General features: G+C 45.6%; 1 protein-coding gene across 1 annotated transcript in view; it reads right to left on the bottom strand.

The window, feature by feature from the left end:
• Positions 1 to 612: 612 nt before the first annotated feature.
• LOC142570568 (uncharacterized) overlaps positions 613 to 22,237 on the bottom strand; it is a 60,033-nt gene continuing 38,408 nt past the window's right edge. The window contains exons 3-5 of the mRNA XM_075678940.1: positions 14,040 to 14,117; positions 1,234 to 1,356; positions 613 to 671 (exon numbers count right to left, since the gene is read on the bottom strand). Coding sequence (XP_075535055.1) covers positions 613 to 671; positions 1,234 to 1,356; positions 14,040 to 14,117 — 260 coding nt within the window. The remainder of the gene's footprint in view (positions 672 to 1,233; positions 1,357 to 14,039; positions 14,118 to 22,237) is intronic.

The following is a 22,237-nucleotide window of genomic DNA, read 5'->3' as shown; positions in this document are numbered from 1 at the left end:
GTTAATTACTCAATACTACAATGTAATTACTGACCGGTTACGCGGGTTAAGCTGGAACGTAATGTTTATGTTCTAAACATTTCTATGTGCCAAATAAATAACTTAACGATGCGCCAGAACTTAAAAAAAGATAGCGCGTGCTCCCGGGCTTAGTGCTTTCATATTGAGGCGGGAATGTGCATCATAGCTTCACATGCAAGTCGATAAGTTTTAACGTAAGCGACGCGCCGTTTTCCGTCAAATTCAACGACGGCCGAATCTTTTGCCCCTCTAGTGCTGCTTTGCCGTGTAGTGACCCAGTAAAAGCACCCTAGGAAAAAAAATGTCAGCCAGTGGAATAAAGCCACGCATACAAGAACACATACAGGTCATTATAGAGTATAGGCAACTGGAGTGCACTTAGGGTATGTATTATCGCTGGCACTGCAATCAGCATTTTAAAAATCACCCTAAATGTTGTGATCTGGTGTAGAACAAATACAGCCAGTTGAATTAAACTAGACGCGACATATAGCGTGAGACCGTTCTCTGGATTCAGTGCCTCAAGTGCCACTTGCGAAAAACGAGGCATTGATCAGCAATCCAATTATAAAAAAAATGCTTCCCATAGAGTTACGTTGGCTGCATCGGCCCACGACCGGCTTTGTCGCAGTAGTCCACGTCCCGGTATCCTGGACATGGTTACACGGAATGTTCCGTAGAACATGCCTAATCGTTAATGTAAGATTGTTAAGAATAAAATAAGACTGTCGGGTGGGAAGCGCACTCAATTTATGTGTACGTGCGCCAAACTCAAGCATACGAGGGCAATGGTATGAGAGGGCATTGGAAAAAGCGTAGAAAATCATAGCAGTTATTACGTTTAAAACCAAATTATCACACCGTCGTTACCGCCAGGAAAAGGAGTCAGCGGCTATTCAGGGAAACCTATGAAGCCTAATGTTGCAGGTAGTCCTCGAGGTGACTTCCAAAAAAAGTCTGCTACTCCAACGCATAAAAAAATAATTCTTGATAAACACCCTGTTATTAGCTTTAATTTTCTCGTTTCAGCTACGATAAAACAGTTCTTCAGCATGTGTCCAAAAAAACAATGGAGCAGCCCACTTTGTGCTGCTCAAAAGCTTTATTTCATTTCAAGCGATCGCGAAATCTCTGAGGTCTCCCTCTATCCGGTTTACTTGGCTGACCATGATAACTGAATGAGCTTTTCACGAAACCACACTTTGCAATCACCGACGTAAACTGTGAATACTTCGTCGTGAGGGCACAGGCTTTTATATTCTTTCTGGCAGTTTTTAAAACTTTGCGTAATTTCTTTGTTTTCTCCCCAGAAAAGGAGTTCGCATCTTGTGACTCCTACACAAGGAAACAGAAATGCATAAGCTTTTTGGGGAAATGTCCTTGGTAAAGTAGCAATGAACAAGTAACGAGCAAAGTGACGCGCCCATAAGAATGTATGATCCAAAATTTCACAACAAAGAATGCGCCCTAGTACACAGATTACCGCTTAAAGTATCTGTTCCCTTACACCGAAGTACAATATTGTAATTCGTAGGGGTCACATTCGGTATCAACATTCAACATTTATCTAAACTTATGTTAAGAATCGTACGTCATACGTTTACGCTAATACTTGCGCAAGCACGAAATAAAAGTCAGATAAACGTTTTAATTTATATGTCACATCTAATGGGCTAGCTTGTCAGTAATATTTCCGATATGCGTAAAGGTCTCCGCCCGGCCAAGATACGTAATTTTTTGCACGATTATGTCCATCCAATACACAAACTTCAGATCAGTCGAAATGCACGCCGTAATGAAGCCGCCCTGAAATGCCGTACCCCCGCAACTGCACCATGCGCAAGCTGGCCTATTTTCTTTTTATGTACGTTAAGCTACACTGGATGATGAATTTTATGCAGCTAGGTTTCACCGCCAAGCCAGCGAGACAAACTGGAGCTACGCCTAGTGCTACACCACGCCATAAACTTCACCTGAATTTCCTGGAAGTGCATTGAATGTGTAACTCAGAAGCACACTTCGTGACTTCTAAAAAGAATCTGTCACAGTCTGCAAGTTGTCACTGACGTGGTAGTGGCAACAGCTTCGCTAGAGCCATTGCTTATCATTTTTTATCCTGGCGTCCTTGCTATGTTGCTTGACTCTAAGACTAAAACTTCTTGTGGTCCCGACAATATACCGAACATATTTCTTCGTCGCTATGCCGAGTCTGTTGCTAAATACTTAGTTATTATTTTTCGTGTGTCTCTGCTATCAGCAGAATTGCCAGAAGACTGGAAGTCAGCCCGAGTTGTGCCTATATTCAAGAAAGGCGACCGTCTATTAGTACAAAATTATCGCCCGATCTCCTTAACATCTTCGTGTTGTAAGCTTATCGAACACATAATAGCTCACAAATTACACGAATTCTTAGAAGAAAACTCAGTTTTGTCAAATCATCAACATGGATTTCGAAAAAGATTTTCTACCACAACACAATTGGTTACTATAGTTCACACCCTTGCAGCTTGTCTAGACACGAACAGTCAAATTGATGTAATATTCCTAGATTACAGCAAAGCATTCGATACAATCACACACGATAAACTAATTACTAAGCTTCGGATGATTGGCATACCAGAATTATTCATTTCTTGGATTTCAGCCTACCTGTACAACCGCAACCGATACGTTCAGGTGCGAGAACAAGTCTCTGGCTGCCTTCCGGTAAGTTGTGGCGTTCCGCAGGGGAGCGTACTTGACCCTCTACTTTTTTTACTATATAATAATGATATTCTCAATGCCGTTAACACTCCAGTTCAGATTCGTCTATTTGCTGATGACTGTGTTTTGTTTAGAGAAGTCACCTGCATTACTGACCAATATGACCTTAACTCTAACTTAGACAACGTGTTGAAATGGTGTGAGCGATGGGGAATGCTTCTTAATGCAACTCAGTGTGTCTATCTCCCCATAACGCGCAAAAAGTCCCCTTAGACTACACTTACAATTTAGCTGCATCACCTTTACTGAAAGTAACATGCTATAAATATTTAGGCTTAACATTAACGAGTGACTTATCATGGAACTTGCACATAAATAGCATCTGCTCTGCCGCTTTCCGGAAACTATGCCTTCTGCGCCACAAACTCAAGTCTACTCCGTCTAGTGTTAAACTACTCTCTTACTTTTCCTTAATTAGGCCAAAACTTGAGTATGCCTCCATAGTTTGGGACCCTCACCCAAAAATTAACATTAAGAATTTAGAAAGAATTGAAAGAAAAGCAGTACGATTTATTTACAGTAAATTCAAGGCTACTGACTCCCCCACTGCATTACTAACCGATAACAGTATTGAACTACTGCAAATTCGAAGAAAGAAAAGTCGGCTAGAGTTTCTTTCACACTTAATTAATCATAGGATTGCCTTCATTATCATCGTCATCATCATCGTCATCAGCCTAGTTACGCCCACTGCAGGGCAAAGGCCTCTCCCATACTTCTCCAACTACCCCGGTCATGTACTAATATGTGGCCATGTTGTCCCTGCAAACGTCTTAATGTCATCCGCCCACCTAACTTTCTGCCGCCCCCTGCTACGCATCCCTTCCCTTGGAATCCAGTCCGTAACCCTTAGTGACCATCGGTTATCTTCCCTCCTCATTACATGTCCGGCCCATGCCCATTTCTTTTTCTTGATTTCAACTAAGATGTCGTTTACCCGCGTTTGTTGCCTCACCCAATCTGCTCTTTTCTTATCCCTTAACGTCACAACCATCATTCTTCTTTCCATAGCTCGTTGCGTCGTCCTCAATTTCAGCAGAACCCTTTTCGTAAGTCTCCAGGTTTCTGCCCCATATGTGAGTACTGGTAACACACAGCTGTTATACACTTTCCTTTTGAGGGATAGTGGCAACCTGCTGTTCATGATTTGAGAATGCCTGCCAAACGCACCCCAGCCCATTCTTATTCTTCTGGTTATTTCAGTCTCATGATCCGGATCCGTGGTCACTACCTGCCCTAAGTAGATGTAGTCCTTTACCCCTTCCAGTGCTTCGCTACCTATCGTAAACTGCTGTTCTCTTCCGAGCCTGTTAAACATTACTTTAGTTTTCTGCAGATTAATTTTCAGACCCACCCTTCTGCTTTGCCTCTCTAGGTCAGTGAGCATGCATTGCAATTGGTCTCCTGAGTTACTAAGCAAGGCAATATCATCAGCGAATCGCAAGTTGCTAAGGTATTCTCCATCAACTTTTATCCCCAATTCTTCCCACTCCAGGCCTCTGAATACCTCCTGTAAACATGCTGTGAATAGCATTGGAGATATCGTATCTCCCTGTCTGACGCCTTTCTTTATAGGGATTTTGTTGCTTTCTTTGTGGAGGACTACGGTGGCTGTGGAGCCGCTATAGATATCTTCCAGTATCTTTACATATGGCTCATCTACACTCTGATTCCGTAATGCCTCCATGACTGCTGAGGTTTCGACTGAATCAAACGCTTTCTCGTAATCAATGAAAGCTATATATAACGGTTGGTTATATTCTGCACATTTCTCTATCACTTGATTGATAGTGTGAATATGGTCTATTGTTGAGTAGCCTTTACGGAATCCTGCCTGGTCCTTTGGTTGACAGAAGTCTAAGGTGTTCCTGATTCTATTTGCGATTACCTTAGTAAATACTTTGTAGGCAACGGACAGTAAGCTGATCGGTCTATAATTTTTCAAGTCTTTGGCGTCCCCTTTCTTATGGATTAGGATTATGCTAGCGTTCTTCCAAGATTCCGGTACGCTCGAGGTTATGAGGCATTGCGTATACAGGGTGGCCAGTTTCTCTAGAACAATCTGACCACCATCCTTCAACAAATCTGCTGTTACCTGATCCTCCCCGGCTCCCTTCCCCCTTTGCATAGCTCCTAAGGCTTTCTTTACTTCTTCTGGCGTTACCTGTGGGATTTCGAATTCCTCTAGGCTATTCTCTCTTCCACTATCGTCGTGGGTGCCACTGGTACTGTATAAATCTCTATAGAACTCCTCAGCCACTTGAACTATCTCATCCATATTAGTAACGATATTGCCGGCTCTGTCTCTTAACGCATACATCTGATTCTTGCCTTTTCCTAGTTTCTTCTTCACTGTTTTTAGGATTCCTCCGTTCCTGAGAGCCTGTTCAATTCTATCCATATTATAGTTCCTGATGTCCGCTGTCTTACGCTTGTTGATTAACTTAGAAAGTTCTGCCAGTTCTATTCTAGCTGTAGGGTTAGAGACTTTCATACATTGGCGTTTCTTGATCAGATCTTTCGTCTCCTGCGATAGCTTACTGGTTTCCTGTCTAACGGAGTTACCACCGACTTCTATTGCGCACTCGTTAATGGTTCCCATGAGATAGTCGTTCATTGCTTCAACACTAAGGTCCTCTTCCTGAGTTAAAGCCGAATACCTGTTCTGTAGCTTGATCCGGAATTCCTCTAGTTTCCCTCTTACCGCTAATTCATTGATTGGCTTCTTGTGTACCAGTTTCTTCCGTTCCCTCCTCAAGTCTAGGCTAATTCGAGTTCTTACCATCCTATGGTCACTACAGCGTACCTTGCCGAGTACGTCTACATCTTGTATGATGCCAGGGTTCGCCCAGAGTATGAAGTCGATTTCATTTCTAGTCTCACCATTCGGGCTCCTCCACGTCCACTTTCGACTAACCCGCTTGCGGAAAAAGGTGTTCATTATCCGCATATTATTCTGTTCTGCAAACTCTACTAATAATTCTCCTCTGCTATTCCTAGAGCCTATGTCATATTCCCCCACTGACTTGTCTCCCGCCTGCTTCTTGCCTACCCTGGCATTGAAGTCGCCCATCAGTATAGTGTATTTTGTTTTGACTTTACCCATCGCCGATTCCACGTCTTCATAAAAGCTTTCGACTTCCTGGTCACCATGACTGCATGTAGGGGCATAGACTTGTACCACCTTCAATTTGTACCTCTTATTAAGTTTCACAACAAGACCTGCCACCCTCTCGTTAATGCTATAGAATTCCTGTATGTTACCAGCTATTTCCTTATTAATCAGGAATCCGACTCCTAGTTCTCGCCTCTCCGCTAAGCCCCGGTAACACAGTACATGCCCGCTTTTTAGCACTGTATATGCTTCTTTTGTCCTCCTAACCTCACTGAGCCCTATTATATCCCATTTACTACCCTCTAATTCCTCCAATAATACTGCTAGACTCGCCTCACTAGATAGCGTTCTAACGTTAAACGTTGCCAGGTTCAGATTCCAATGGCGGCCTGTCAGGATTGCCTTAGACACCGCTAAATACGCATCTCCCTTGACAAGCAGACCCACTCGGCACCACTACCCTCATTCTATAACACCTATTTTCGTAAGGACTGACACTTTTCGGTACTCTTTTTTTCCACAAACAATAGATGACTGCATTAAACTAACTGAAGCATACCCCAGCGCCCGTGAGCTGTATATAATTTGTGTAAATCTTGCTATTTCGCGTATTATTATAGTTGCATTGTAATCAAGTTAAAATTTTTTAATCGTCTACCTTACGACCAAAAAATTTGTGTTTCATCTTCTTCTTCTGTGTATATCATCTTTGTTTTTTGCTCACCCTGCTTGGACTTCCTGTCCGCAGTATAGTATAAATAAATAAATAAATAAATAAATAAATAGAAAATTTTTGAGGATTGGGACTGAGGATTGAAAAAGGCCCCCTCAGTTAGGGTAGATTACGGAATAGTGCAGTACATGTCATATCGTTATAGGTGTGTAACAAGGATGTTGGGGGTTAAAGTGCACTTGAGGACATATGTGAAAATGGTGTATGTTCTTTAGAGGTGAAGGCACCGCTGATTCGATTCCACGTGCAGACTTTCAAATTTTGAATGGGTTTGTTCTGAAAACGCCGGTGCCCAGCCGGATACCAAGATGGTGGACGGGATCCAGCATTTTTAACGCACTCAGCGCGGCAGAGTGGTATACCACGGCTTTATAGCCAAACGTGACCAAATAAAGGTTCTTGTACTCGTTTAATAAGCGATTTCTATCACTGCCCCGTGTTGTGAGAAAGAATGTTCAGTAAGTTCCTTGATTTTAGGCATTTCGCCTCAAGACATTTGATGTGTCGGAATTAACTTTTCTGTCAGGTACGAGGTCGAAAAAAAGTGGCGGAAACCATCCCACGATTACTGTCTTGAGTAATGAGTTAGCAATGAATCAATATAACAATACAATGAATCGCCCCCATCGAAACGAGTTATGTGTGCGGCGTGTACAGCAGCGGGACTGCTCTTTCGCGCTTTCCTACGAAATCGGCGCCAGAAGGCACCGCTTCCGCGAAAGCTTCACGGGGCCGCCAATATGCATGGCGCGCTCGTGCGCGCAAGCACTGAGAAAAACTTTATACGACAACTGGGCTCCTTGCCTCGCATTTCTTCCTGGACAAGCTACGCCATCTAGGGGCACTTCCAAGTAGTCTGCGCGTGACCTCTGAGAAAAGGAGCGTGTGGCGCCTGTTCTTGCGGACGCTGACAACTATTACCGCGCTTGCCGCATACTCAGTGGCACATACCCAATAAATTCATAGTGAGCTCACTAAAGCGTTGGCATGAAAGTCATTCATTGAAAAGCGGTCCGTACACAGTGTATTTGTGGCGCAGCATCCTAATGCGTCGGGCTGCTGTCCTTGAGGAACCTTTGTGACGTTGGGTCGATTCCGTCAATATAGATGAAACTTAAGGGATTATTTTCAACCATCGTAGGGTGTAACACTCCCAATGCCACATACCTAGCTACGCAAGTTGTCCCCAAAGACCTCCTTTGAAGAGCGGCACACACCTACTGGCCCGTAATCAGTGATCCAAGTTGTCATGAAAGAGGTTAATTAAAGGCCAGCACAAACCAAAGTACACATACCCAGTGCTTCAAGTCGGCGTCAAGGAGTTTTCTCGAACATCGGTGCCTTGTTAGTCCTGAATCTACAGTGACCCATGTTGGTGTGAAAGAGTTTCCTTGAAGAGAGGCGTGTATGTGCACACTGCCACATACTCAGTGACCCAAGTTTATGCAACGCTTTATTTCGAAACCTTCTAACTGAGCACAGCAGCCCGATGCGTTAGCCATAAGCCCACGGAATACCCAGCGATCCAGATAGGCGGTAAGACGGTTAGATACTGTAGCGGGCATCGACACCGCAACACGGGGACGCTATGGTCAGAGCTCTCAGCGGGCACCTTGGTGCCAGTTGAAAAAGAAGGAAAAAATAAAGATGGGCAGCGCGTGCATAGGCGGAAGCGCGGCACGGCCGGTATTGTTCTAGAATCCTGCTGCACTGGTCCTCTTGGTCTGGCCCTCCGTTGCGGCTAAGCTACGTCGGCGTGTGATTCGCGCGGTTGGAGCTGGTTCTGGAGCTGAACATCCCGACGGAAGAGTTCAAGTACGGGGTACTCCTACACATCCCGCTTTCTTCAGCGTTTCAGCGTTTCAGGGTTTCAGCGCCTGCCTGTGCCCCTACGACGAACTAAAACAGGCTGTGCTCAAATTTTATGGCTCTACGTACTGCCCTCTTCCTGACGGAGAACGCACGCTACGCGACTCCTCCTCAGGGAAATCCTCCCAGGCTACACCACGGCACCTACAAGCCAGCGAAAGTGACGCAGCTGTAGCAGCGATCACCGTCCCTTCCCTACGCTATCCGTCCTCTCCTGCGGCCGAGTCACCGTCGGGGCCCCCCGGCGACAGCTCTGACAACTCAGACATTCGCGGCTCTGAACAATCGCCGCGCGACGCGGACAGCGCAGGTGGACTAGCACTGCCCTCTCGAAACATGAGCCCGGTGGCTTCTTATATCTGCCACCTCATGCTGTTCTTTGTGTTGCACCCACTCCTGGGCCTTGGAAGCCGCAAGCATCAGTTACGACTGCTCGAACTTACACCGGCCTTCGCCCCTCCGCGTCAATGTTATCGAACTTCGCCCGACGACTACTTGCTGGTCGTCTCGAGCGCCACTGGCGTCCAAGACTATTAACCAGCGTACGAAGGTCCGGACAACACAGAAAAACCCTCTTATCGCGGCACATGCGAAGTCCAACGCACAAGTCTGCGACTTTAGACTAGACGACTGGAAGCGTAGTCGGGAACGTGGAAACGCATCGTTCGCGATGACCCACGCCGCCGCGTCATGGCCTACCCATGGCCTACGTCATAGCCTAGCCGCTGCTGCCGACTTTTCTCCCTCGCTCCGTTCACGCATCGTCCCTGACCTGGTACAGAGGCACTAGCCTTCTGCACACTCTTCGCGCAAAGACGCAGGTGTGCAACGCTTCAGGTGCAACTCATCCGGTGCACTACTACTAGCCTCGATCTCCTGAATGTCTTCGCGGAAGCATTCGATCCCAAGGGACTCGCACTACCTAGACTGACGACGGACCCTTTCAATAATGTGATCTCAAAGTAGCCCCTCTTTCTTGGGAAAAGGCATTAACTTTGCAGGGACTATGTTTAAACCAATTGTTTTCAAGCTAAAATTTGTCCGAGCCTTGCTGCGCACCTCCCCTCTTTCTTCTTCCAGTTCGTCCTCGACAGTCGCTGTACCTAGTGCACGCACTATTTTCTTCTTCCCACTACGAACGAGCGAGCTGTAGGTTCCCTTCCTCCTTGGCTCTAATTCCTGTGCAGAATGCCTCTGACTGTGTAAACGCGCCCTATGCCTCGCCATCCCGCAACGAACGAGCAAGCGACTGCCTCCCCTCAGAACGACAGAAAGCTGAGCTACTTGGTAAGGATGCATTATGCAAAAAAGAAGTGAGGCGTGCAGACAGAACAACACAGTATAGAAGTGGACAACACGAACGCCGACTATCAACTGATGGGATCACTCAGGCGAAAAAAGAAAGACGACACAAAACTCATCTGCGCATGCTCAGTAATGGTAACACCACGTGTCAGTCGGGTACACGTGCCGGTCTACGTGAGAGATAACTGTTAAGGCACTTAATCTCTTCCCTATGAAAAGTAATCGAAGGCCGACTCACGCACGCACTTCCACCATTATACATATGCCATGCCTCTACCATAACACTAGTATTTTTATTCTTACGCCTGTACAATATCGCGCATTCATCTAACTCTGGCGTGCAGTTACAATCTCGGCTATGTTGAGATCAAGATTAGAAGGCGATCCACCGGGTGTGGTTTATAAAATTCCCCTTAGCTGCGGCCAGTTCTACGTAGGGCAAACGGGAGGGTGTATTAATCAGAGGCTAATGGAACATAAAAGGTCGTTATTCGGTGGTTTGTGTTCTAATCTTTCGCTACATTGCCGAGATTGTAACTGCACGCCTGAGTTAGATGAATGCGCGATATTGTACAGGCATAGGAATGAAGATACGCGTCTTATGGTAGAGGCTTGGCATATCTATAATGGTGGAAGTGCGTGCGTGATTCAGCCTTCGATTACTTTAGATAAGAAAGAGATTAAGCGCCTTAAAAGTTATCTCTCACGTAGACCGGCACGTGTACCCGACTGACACGTGGTGTTACCATTCCTGAGCATGCGCAGATGAGTTTTGTCTTCTTTCTTTTTTCGCCTCAGTGATCCCATCAGTTGATAGTCGGCGTTCGTGTTGTCCACTTCTATACTGTGTTGTCCTGTCTGCACGCCTCACTTCTTTTTTGCATAATGCCACCCCTCTTTCTTCCTGCAGTTTCTCGCAATCGCTGAAGTCTCGCAGTCACAGTCGCTAGACCTAGTGCACGCACCATTATCGTCTTCCTACTACGAACGAGCGAGCGGTAGGTTCCCTTGCTCCTTGGCTCCAATTCCTGTTCGGAATACTTCTGACTGTCTACAGGCGCCCTATTCCTTGCCATCCTGCGACCAACAAGCAAGCGACAGCCTCCCCTCTTTCTTCCTGCAGTTTCTCCTCGACAGTCGCTGGACCTAGTGCACGCACCATTTTCGTCTTACCATGCGAACGAGAGAGCGGTAGGTTTCCCTCCTCCTTGGCTCAAGTTGCTGTCCAGAACACCATTGACTGAGTATACGCGCCCTATTCCTCGCCATCCCGCGACGAACGAAGAAGCTACAGCCTCCCTTTGTTCTTATGTTCCTGCCCACTCACTTGACCGAGCGTCGACACCCGCTTGATTGAGCCCACGCGTCCTTTTCATCGCTTCGGCAGGCACCACTGTTCGAAGCAACTCTTTTACGCCGACTTGGGGCACTTGGTGTCACTCGGTCTCTGCTGCTCTTCGATTAAGCTCTTTCATGTCAACTTTGTCCACTGGGCATGTGCGAGAAAGTGTGTGCCGCGTTTCAGCGAACATCTTTGCCGACAACTTGGCTACATACGTATATGCCACTGTAAATGTGGCCCTCCTCAATGATGGGAAAGATACATTAAATTTCTGCTATGCTGAGCAGAATCGAACCGACGTCACAAAGGTTCCTCAAGCACAGAAACCAAACAACTTAGCTGGTTGTGCCACAAATTCTCTACGTATGCGCCACTCTTCAATGAACTCCATTCGCGCGAAGGCTTTAGCGAGCGGCCATGAATACACTGTGTAAAAGAATTATGGCGTTTTACGTGCCAAAGCCACTTTCTGATTATGAGGCACGCTGTACTGGAAGACGCCGGAAATTTAGAGCAGCTAGGGTTCTTTAACGTGCACCTAAATCTAAGTACACGGGATTTCGCGTATTTCGCCCCCATCGCAATGCGGCCGCCGTGGCCGGGATTCGATCCCACGACCTATTGCTCAATGCACTGTGTATATGCCGCTCTTCGGTTAATGTCTCGCGAACTTGGGTCACTGAGTCTGCCACTGAGTCTGCCACTGAGTGTGCGGCAAATGAGGGAACAATTCTCAGCGTTCACAGGCATCGTCGCGCCACGCTTCTCTTATTAGAGGTCACGTGCTGACTTCTCGTCAGCGAGGTCATAACAGCGCCTATTAAAACAAACTAGCCCAATCTTTCGCCTGACAGGCTGCGGCACAACGACGCACAGCGTGTCAAGAAAGAAGCGCTAGAGAAATGTGCGCTTGCTGAATGACGCGTTTCTCAGCGTTCGCACGCACGGGTGCGCCGTGCATTTCCGATGCCACCCCAGCCTTCGCGGCGGCGGCTCTACATGGCGCAGAGTGTTCTTAGGGAAGTACGATATAGGAGTCCCGCTGCAGTTCACGTACCTCGTACATTCTTCCTTTCGGCTGTGGCAATATGTTGCCTGGATATATTGATTAATTCCTAATGCGCTGCTCTTGACAGTTATGGTCAGATGGCTTGGGCCAATTCTTTAATTAAACCGGAATCTACTAGAGGTTACAAGGAAGCTTTCTATAAGCCGTCCTCTCATATTGCAAAGGGTGTCTCCCTAAATAGTGTTATGGGTATTCAACTAGAACAGATGGTCGCCAACTAGTCGAGATGAGTTGGTGTTCTAGAAACTGCTTCAAGCGGCGCTTGAATCACTATACGGGGTGAGTATCCAGAATTGTTCCGAAAAGTTCCTGTAATTTTTAAAATTCACCTGTTTCAGGTACCATATTTCAAGTCCTTGAGCTGAATTATTCAGGGAGGCGGATAGTACTTGCACGAGAAATAGACAAACAGAGGCAAATAATTAGCACGAATTCAGTAAGAAACTTGCTAATTATTCACTTTATGGCACATAACGGAATTTACGAATTCTAGAGGTGAGCTTGGAGTGAATTTCCACAATATCGCCAGCTTGCAGATATGTGCCATCAAATTCGGCGCAACATATCAACTGTGGTTCCACTTACACGTAAAAAAAAGGAACGCCCTTGATGTACAGATTCACTAAAACAACTGGAACGCCAATGCTATTCATCCCACACTTTGGGAAATAATATCTATATAGAGCTTGAAATATTACCTCCTGTCAGTGTGTGGTAGAGAGCACTACATTGGTCAACGTTGTTGCGGGTTTTCAGGGTGATTTTATTTCACTGCCATGAACCTGATGCATGAGTTATATGGTCCAAGTTTATTTATTGTCATTTAGAATCATAGTTACCTAATCATAGTGTAACTTGTTGCCGATTAGTGACACGTTATTAATTACAACAAATAGTGAGCGTCTCTGTAGAGTGATCTTGAAAGTAGCATTTTGCTGGCGATCTTCTGTAATGCGTATATGCGGACATTTACATTACTTTCAGAAACGCTTCAAGTGATTCGTGCGCTTGCTGGTGATTGTTCGGGCCACAAAATTTGATACTAGATTGTCGATAAATTTTGCAGAGGTGTTACTTTGTAAGCTGTGTTGGCAAGTCTGTGACATCGGCATTCAAGGAGTTTTTGTTGCGTTATTACAAGCATGTAATCAGAATTATGCGTTGTAACTACACTTCTTTTGGAAAACAGATATTTAATGTTACTCCTGAGAAACAACGCATTTCCCTAACGCAACAAGGCGCTCAGCGGTCTGCATGAATGTATGTTGGAAAGGAACAGATTAAATGTTGCGCTGTTCGTTTTCCATGCTCTCCAGGAGTAACAATAATTGTTGCATTAATTATGTTGCAGATGCACTAATAACGTTATCTTAATTCTGACGAAGTTTTTCTGGGTGAAATTTCCGTTACGTACCCCTTTCATGGTCACTTAAAGAACTGTGCATTGTAAGCTTTCTCGTGTTGCTTGAGCATATAGTAAGAGTGGTAAACTCAGGCTGCTTCCGTTTTACATGTGCTCCTGCTGTTTTGTGAATGACTAAGCGAACCACGTCCAACGCCTTAGGACTGTCGTCGCTTGGTAACAGCTTATCGCGGTTTTAAGCTAGGGTTATTCCGTTTTCGTTCAACGTGCCCAACAGAAACAGATCCTAGTACACATGGGTTATATTGAAAGTGATCTCGCATGTACAACGCCACAAAAATTTTTAACCTTTAGGGGTCAAGAAAACTACTAAGGTGCGGAAAGGGCGACACCATGTCAGTTATTTGCCTGGAAAGCTGAGAACGGGAACATTCGTAAACAAAATTAAATCTGGCTCACCGTCATTGAATGTTACTACGGCACAGTGCTTGTCCGGGTCATGGTATTGAAAAACGTATTGCCTCGAATCAGTTCGTTCTGGAAAACAACATTCACATTGAATTGATGAATTGTAAAGTTAGTCGGGCACCTAGGCAGAAGAAAAATATCTTAAGGTTAAACAGGAGCATTTAATGAAAATGACGCATTTAACGGGTCACTGCGACGTGCATAGTCAAGCTCCATCATCACCCTATTTGATATTCACTGCGCACAGAAGGCGAACCATATCTCCAAGATCATCATCATCATCATCAGCCTAGTTACGCCCACTGCAGGGCAAAGGCCTCTCGCATACTTCTCCAACTACCCCGGTCATGTACTAATTGTGGCCATGTTGTCCCTGCAAACGTCTTAATGTCATCCGCCCACCTAACTTTCTGCCGCCCCCTGCTACGCATCCCTTCCCTTGGAATCCAGTCCGTAACCCTTAGTGACCATCGGTTATCTTCCCTCCTCATTACATGTCCGGCCCATGCCCATTTCTTTTTCTTGATTTCAACTAAGATGTCGTTTACCCGCGTTTGTTGCCTCACCCAATCTGCTCTTTTCTTATCCCTTAACGTCACACCCATCATTCTTCTTTCCATAGCTCGTTGCGACGTCCTCAATTTCAGCAGAACCCTTTTCGTAAGCCTCCAGGTTTCTGCCCCATATGTGAGTACTGGTAACACACAGCTGTTATACACTTTCCTTTTGAGGGATAGTGGCAACCTGCTGTTCATGATTTGAGAATGCCTGCCAAACGCACCCCAGCCCATTCTTATCCTTCTGGTTATTTCAGTCTCATGATCCGGATCGGTGGTCACTACCTGCCCTAAGTAGATGTATTCCCTTACCCCTTCCAGTGGTTCGCTACCTATCGTAAACTGCTGTTCTCTTCCGAGCCTGTTAAACATTACTTTAGTTTTCTGCAGATTAATTTTCAGACCCACCCATCTGCTTTGCCTCTCCAGGTCGGTGAGCATGCATTGCAATTGGTCTCCTGAGTTACTAAGCAAGGCAATATCGTCAGCGAATCGCAAGTTGCTAAGGTATTCTCCATCAACTTTTATCCCCAGTTCTTCCCACTCCAGACCTCTGAATACCTCCTGTAAACATGCTGTGAATAGCATTGGAGATATGGTATCTCCCTGTCTGACGCCTTTCTTTATAGGGATTTTGTTGCTTTCTTTGTGGAGGACTACGGTGGCTGTGGAGCCGCTATAGATATTTTCCAGTATCTTTACATATGGCTCATCTACACCCTGATTCCGTAATGCCTCCATGACTGCTGAGGTTTCGACTGAATCAAACGCTTTCTCGTAATCAATGAAAGCTATATATAAGGGTTGGTTATATTCTGCACATTTCTCTATCACTTGATTGATAGTGTGAATATGGTCTATTATGGTCTATTGTCTATTAATATCCTGCCTGGTCCTTTGGTTGACAGAAGTCTAAGGTGTTCCTGATTCTATTTGCGATTACCTTAGTAAATACTTTGTAGGAAACGGACAGTAAGCTGATCGGTCTGTAATTTTTCAAGTCTTTGGCGTCCCCTTTCTTATGGATTAGGATTATGTTAGCGTTCTTCCAAGATTCCGGTACGCTCGAGGTTATGAGGCATTGCGTATACAGGGTGGCCAGTTTCTCTAGAACAATCTGACCACCATCCTTCAACAAATCTGTTGTTACCTGATCCTCCCCAGCTGCCTTCCCCCTTTGCATAGCTCCTAAGGCTTTCTTTACTTCTTCTGGCGTTACCTGTGGGATTTCGAATTCCTCTAGGCTATTCTCTCTTCCACTATCGTCGTGGGAGCCACTGGTACTGTATAAATCTCTATAGAACTCCTCAGCCACTTGAACTATCTCATCCATATTAGTAACGATATTGCCGGCTTTGTCTCTTAACGCACACACCTGATTCTTGCCTATTCCTAGCTTCTTCTTCACTGTTTTTAGGCTTCCTCCGTTCCTGAGAGCCTGTTCAATTCTATCCATATTATAGTTCCTGATGTCCGCTGTCTTACGCTTGTTGATTAACTTAGAAAGTTCTGCCAGTTCTATTCTAGCTGTAGGGTTAGAGGCTTTCATACATTGGCGTTTCTTGATCAGATCTTTCGTCTCCTGCGATAGCTTACTGGTTTCCTGTCTAACGGAGTTACCATCGACTTCTATTGCGCACTCCTTAATGGTTCCCATGAGATAGTCGTTCATTGCTTCAACACTAAGGTCCTCTTCCTGAGTTAAAGCCGAATACCTGTTCTGTAGCTTGATCCGGAATTCCTCTAGTTTCCCTCTTACCGCTAACTCATTGATTGGCTTCTTGTGTACCAGTTTCTTCTGTTCCCTCCTCAAGTCTAGGCTAATTCGAGTTCTTACCATCCTATGGTCACTGCAGCGTACCTTGCCGAGCACGTCTACATCTTGTATGATGCCAGGGTTCGCGCAGAGTATGAAGTCGATTTCATTTCTAGTCTCACCATTCGGGCTCCTCCATGTCCACTTTCGACTAACCCGCTTGCGCAAAAAGGTGTTCATTATCCGCATATTATTCTGTTCTGCAAACTCTACTAATAATTCTCCTCTGCTATTCCTAGAGCCTATGCCATATTCCCCCACTGACTTGTCTCCAGCCTGCTTCTTGCCTACCCTGGCATTGAAGTCGCCCATCAGTATAGTGTATTTTGTTTTGACTTTACCCATCGCCGATTCCACGTCTTCATAAAAGCTTTCGACTTCCTGGTCATCATGACTGCATGTAGGGGCATAGACTTGTACCACCTTCAATTTGTACCTCTTATTAAGTCTCACAACAAGACCTGCCACCCTCTCGTTAATGCTATAGAATTCCTGTATGTTACCAGCTGTTTCCTTATTAATCAGGAATCCGACTCCTAGTTCTCGTCTCTCCGCTAAGCCCCGGTAACACAGTACATGCCCGCTTTTTAGCACTGTATATGTTTCTTTTGTCCTCCTAACCTCACTGAGCCCTATTATATCCCATTTACTACCCTCTAATTCCTCCAATAACACTGCTAGACTCGCCTCACTCTATAGCGTTCTAACGTTAAACGTTGCCAGGTTCAGATTCCAATGGCGGCCTGTCCGGAGCCAGGTATTCTTAGCACCCTCTGCAGCGTTACAGATCTGACCGCCGCCGTGGTCAGTTGCTTCGCGGCTGCTGGGGACTGAGGGCCGGGGTTTGATTGTTGTATTCATATCGGAGGTTGTGGCAAAGTACTGCACCAGGGTGGCCAATCCTGCTCTGGTGAGAGAGTGCGTTACCGGTTCTGGTCACCGGGATCAGGCCGCACTCCAGGCCTGTTTGTGCAATTTTCTCAACACACGGTTTTTTTTTTCCGGTGGAGAATTGCGCGGCACCGGGATGTGAATCACGGTCCTCTTGCATTGGAGACGGATACTCTACCGTCCCCGTAGGAGCTAAATTAAAAATTGAATTATGGTGTTTTGCGTGACAAAAACCACTTTCTGATTATGCACGCCGTAGTGGAGGACTCCGAAAATTTCGACCACCTGGGGTTCTTTAACGTGCACCTAATTCTAAGTACACGGGTGTTTTCGCATTTTGCCCCCATCGAAATGCGGCCGCCGTGGCCGGGGTCCGATCCCGCGACCTCGTGCTCAGCAGTCTAACACCATGACCACTGAGCAACCTCGGCGGGTCCCGCAGGAGTTGTACACCTCATTTAACCTACAGTGGTGCCCTATTTGATCAGTCAAGGTGGACCAATCTGAGCTCGGTTATACCGCATGGATGGCACTCGGCTAGTGAACCTGGTATTTATGACCTGCACATGTGTGGCCACACATAATTGAGGATATATAATTTTTTTTTAGCAGGGTTTCCGTACAGTGATAAAAGGAAGGAAAATACATTAAAAGAAAGAAAAAAAAGGGAAAAAAAGGAACATAACATGTGATTTGAACTCGTGATCCTTCAATGTTGCCCGGAAAGGTAGCTCAGTCGGTTGGTTCGTCAAGCCAACGGTTACTTTCAAGCGCCAAAGCTCCTGCTCCGAGCCTCATACGTATGTGGAAAGGGACTGGTGTTGTCCGCGGCAGTGAAGAAAGAGAAGAAAAAGAAAAGGGAAACGGCTCAGAAGGCTATACTACCAGAGCTATGACTGATACTTTTCTATATATATGTATTCATCTCATCTATGGAATCGCATGCGCGCGCTGTTGGTTTTAAAGCGCAACCGTGGTAGGGAAACGGAAGGCGATATAAGCATGCGTGTCCATGATACGCACACGACAAACTGCCTTACAATATTTAGAATTGATATATATATACACACACAAAAGCCAATATAGGCTGCTCGACACTATCTCGCGCGTTTTTATAGCGACGTACATCAGAACCGACTCGTCGTTCCACAACAACCATTTCCTGAGTGATCGCCAGATATATGCCGAATAACTTCCTGTCATTCAATAAGAATGTCTCTCTTTCATGCAGCCTGCCAATTCGCGCTGTTTCGGTTTAGCCAAAACAATTTATCATTCGAGGCGCACTTGCCAAATTTGCCTCCAATTAAAACTGCCTGCGATGCCTATAGTGCAGCTCTTATCTCACTCAACATACACAGCTCTATATACGTGCATCCGGTGCAATGCTTTCCGTTGTATCAGCAATTTCAATGTCATGGCCGATCATGTAAGCAAAAGTAGCTGTTTACTATTTACAATATCCAGAATTGATCAAACGTGAAGTTGTCACCGGCATTCTGAGTGGTTGGAAGGCATAATTTCTTGGAAAAATGGCCGCCAGAGGAGCAGCGTGAACTCGAGCGGCTTTATAGACTAGGAAAACTGCCTTAAAATATTTAGACTTGAGGGGAAGCTTCGTTAACAAACTATAACACGGCAATCAGCACTCGTATACGACGAGAGAAATTATTGAGACGTGGAAAATTCCCTTGAAATAAATCTGGTTTGCGAGACAAATGCTTGTATGTATTGAATCTCTTAAAAGATGAGGGGGGGAAATATGCGCTCACCGAGAGGGCATCGTCAGCACGAGACCACCGCCAGGCATCTTACTGAGATGTAGAGAGCTTCGCGGCCGGAAAAAAGTCTCCCCTCTCCGCCGGCCCAGGGTGGAAAACGCGCTTTCCGATCGCTCAAGGTTGCGCGGACATTGTATAGCTCTAGCGTCTAGGAAAGAGCTTAAACAGGTGCGGGGGCGGCACGCATAGCGTGCCGCCCCCGCACCCAGGCGAGGGCGAAATACCTTCGTGTAATTATAATAACCCTAATAGGACTTCTTTCAAAGAAAAAAAAGAGAAGAAAAAGAAAAGGGAAACGGCTCAGAAGGCTATACTACGAGAGCTATGACTGATACTTTTCTATATATATGTATTCATCTCATCTATGGAATCGCATGCGCGCGCTGTTGGTTTTAAAGCGCAACCGTGGTAGGGAAACGGAAGGCGATATAAGCATGCGTGTCCATGATACGCACACGACAAACTGCCTTACAATATTTAGAATTGATATATATATATACACACACAAAAGCCAATATAGGCTGCTCGACACTATCTCGCGCGTTTTTATAGCGACGTACATCAGAACCGATGGCAAAACGGGGTTAGGCAATTCGTTTTTCGCGCTTCACAAGATCAGAACGTTAAGCAGTACGCTAACCAGAAAAACGCACGGTCTAGCTCTTCTTTGGCTGCATGCTAAGGGTTGTTTACTGCAACTCGCTGTCCCAAGGCCACAGCAATGTAGGACAGGTACGCCTTTATCTGCACGATCATGTACATGAACACGCATGTACGATAAAGACGGGACCGGGAAGCAATCCAGCCATTCAGGCTGTTTCAACAATTGCGCACCCAATTCGGTGCAGTGGGGGTCCTTACGTGGTGCAAACATTATTGAATGTGTGAAATGTTTGTAGTGTGAAAAATTTGCTCCATTTGTTCTGCGTGCGTCAGGGCGCTTATCACTAAATGATCGACAGGATTTATTACATTGAGTTTTGTCGTCTGAATTTATGGCATATTGATCTCCGGTCACCAACTCATCGTAGAATGTGTGTGTGTGTGTGTGTGTGTGTTTGCGTGTGTTTATACAAAGATGAACTACTTGTAGGTTTGTGTGCGCTGTTTGGTTTATTAAATGCGGACTCGGCTCAGTGGAAATCGGCGGTTGTTAAACCGCCGCTCTCTTTGTCTAGGTTCCTAAGTTTGGCTTGGCGGCTGCTGGGTTGGTCGTTATCTCGACGGATATATTTGCGGATATCTGTTTAGTATTTTCTTTGCCGCATACATTGTGTGCGGTCCATCACATAAGCATAGAAACTGCAGATGCGATCTTTTTTGTGGATAAACATTAATATGGCAAGGCATGCAGCGTTGCCTACCATGAAATTAAACACATTTGTACGCATCGCCGTTAGTTGTATAGCATTTAAACAAATTCTACACAGAAGCTTCGTTTTTAACAGATATCCAACATGGGCATAGGATGGGGATGATTTTGGTGACATTATTTCGTTTGATTTAGCAGTTCAGTACATCTCACGTAGTCTGTGCGAGTTCTCGGCCAATCCTACAGTTATAAATTGTGTACTGAGCCCAGCAGGCAACCACAGCCGCAGCAGTTTTGGACGTAGGACTTACGAACCATCATCATCAGCAACCTATTTATTTAATTATTTATTTATTTAAACATACTGCCACCTCAAAGAGGCTAAGGCAGGAGTGGGATGAATAACAAACATACAGCATTTATAAACAAGCTTGGGTGAATTGTTTAAGTGGTAGTGAACGGATGTTGCCCTGTAATGAATTGTAGAGTGCAATTGTTGATGGAAAAAAAACTGTGCTTAAAGGAATCAGTGCGGGCGAAAAAAGTTGAGATATTTAGAGCATGGTGACTCCTCGTACATGAGAGTTTGGAAACAGTCAAGTAGTTATCTAGAGAGGAGAGGCGAGGAGAATTGATTAACGTGTGAAGGAATCTTAGGCATTCAAGTTCGCGACGCTCTGCAAGAGCACTGAGACCAAGTAAGGGAAGAGAGATGGCAAAAATTCCTTGTCATATCTTCTATAAATAGAACGCACTGCCTTTCCTTGTACTGATTCTAGTTTTTTGACGTCACAGTGTTTGAGTGGGTTTCATACAACCCAGCCATATCCGTGGACGGGGCGAATGACGGTTTTATATGTAAGAAGTTTAATTTCTGAAGGGGCGAGACGCAGCGCACAATGTAAGTAACCTAGTCTTTTAAGGGCATTGTTACAGGGGCGTGATCGGAGATATTTTCTTCGATGCGCGTTCTGTTCGGTTGCTGCAACATCACTTAGTGGCAGTATGCAAAATTTGTGACAACGGGGCGAAGAGAGCAGCCAATCAGAAAGCGGTGACCTCCCTGGAAGTTTACTTCCGTCGTTTGTGGTCTGCTTGCAGACAGTATAATACAAAACGAAATGTTTCTCGTCTTCCAAATGAATGAAATCTTTATCTAAAAAAATGCATTCTTTTTCTTCTCAAGCCCAAACACGTTTTCAAATAGTAGTACGTGTGACTACTGCAATTTATAACTATTAGTTTCTTTGCGTCGTCCCTAGGTGGTGTCGCGCACAGCGAGAAGAAAAAGAAACGACGGGAAGAGTGGCGCACTTTTCAAAAAGCAGTGACAACATTCCAGTGGCTCGCTGGCACCGATGATGGGGTAGATTTCGCTGTACAACCAACCAATTATTTGTTTGGAGAAACAAACACGACGCCAGAATTCACTTTCTGCCACTTCTTGAAACGCGTTTCGCACCGCCACCCGTTCTCCTCCTTCCTCTAGAAACGCCAGCGCAACAACCTAAGTTCCCAATGGAAGCGCCATTTTCTTGAATTAAACTATGGATTGGATCCAAACGTGCCATGCCGCAGCCGCCGGTTGGATCCAATCCACCAGACGCGCCATGCGAAGCCGTATGATCGCTCCAAACTTTCCAGCTACCGTCGGGTTCGGCGCCTAGCAGACGAAATGCTCGGTGGGAGGATGATTGACCGAAGCGTGTCGTCATTTTGACGTCACCAGAAACGTGGCCGCGCCCCGCGGCTGGCGATGTCGGCGCTGAGTAGGCCAATCGCGCAAGCCGGTAACCGAACGAACGCGCCGAACAACCATCTCCGATCGCACC

Source organism: Dermacentor variabilis, chromosome 2 (assembly GCF_050947875.1).
Source record: "Dermacentor variabilis isolate Ectoservices chromosome 2, ASM5094787v1, whole genome shotgun sequence".
Taxonomy (NCBI): Eukaryota; Metazoa; Arthropoda; class Arachnida; order Ixodida; family Ixodidae; genus Dermacentor; species Dermacentor variabilis.
This window is presented reverse-complemented; position numbering and strand designations above follow the sequence as displayed.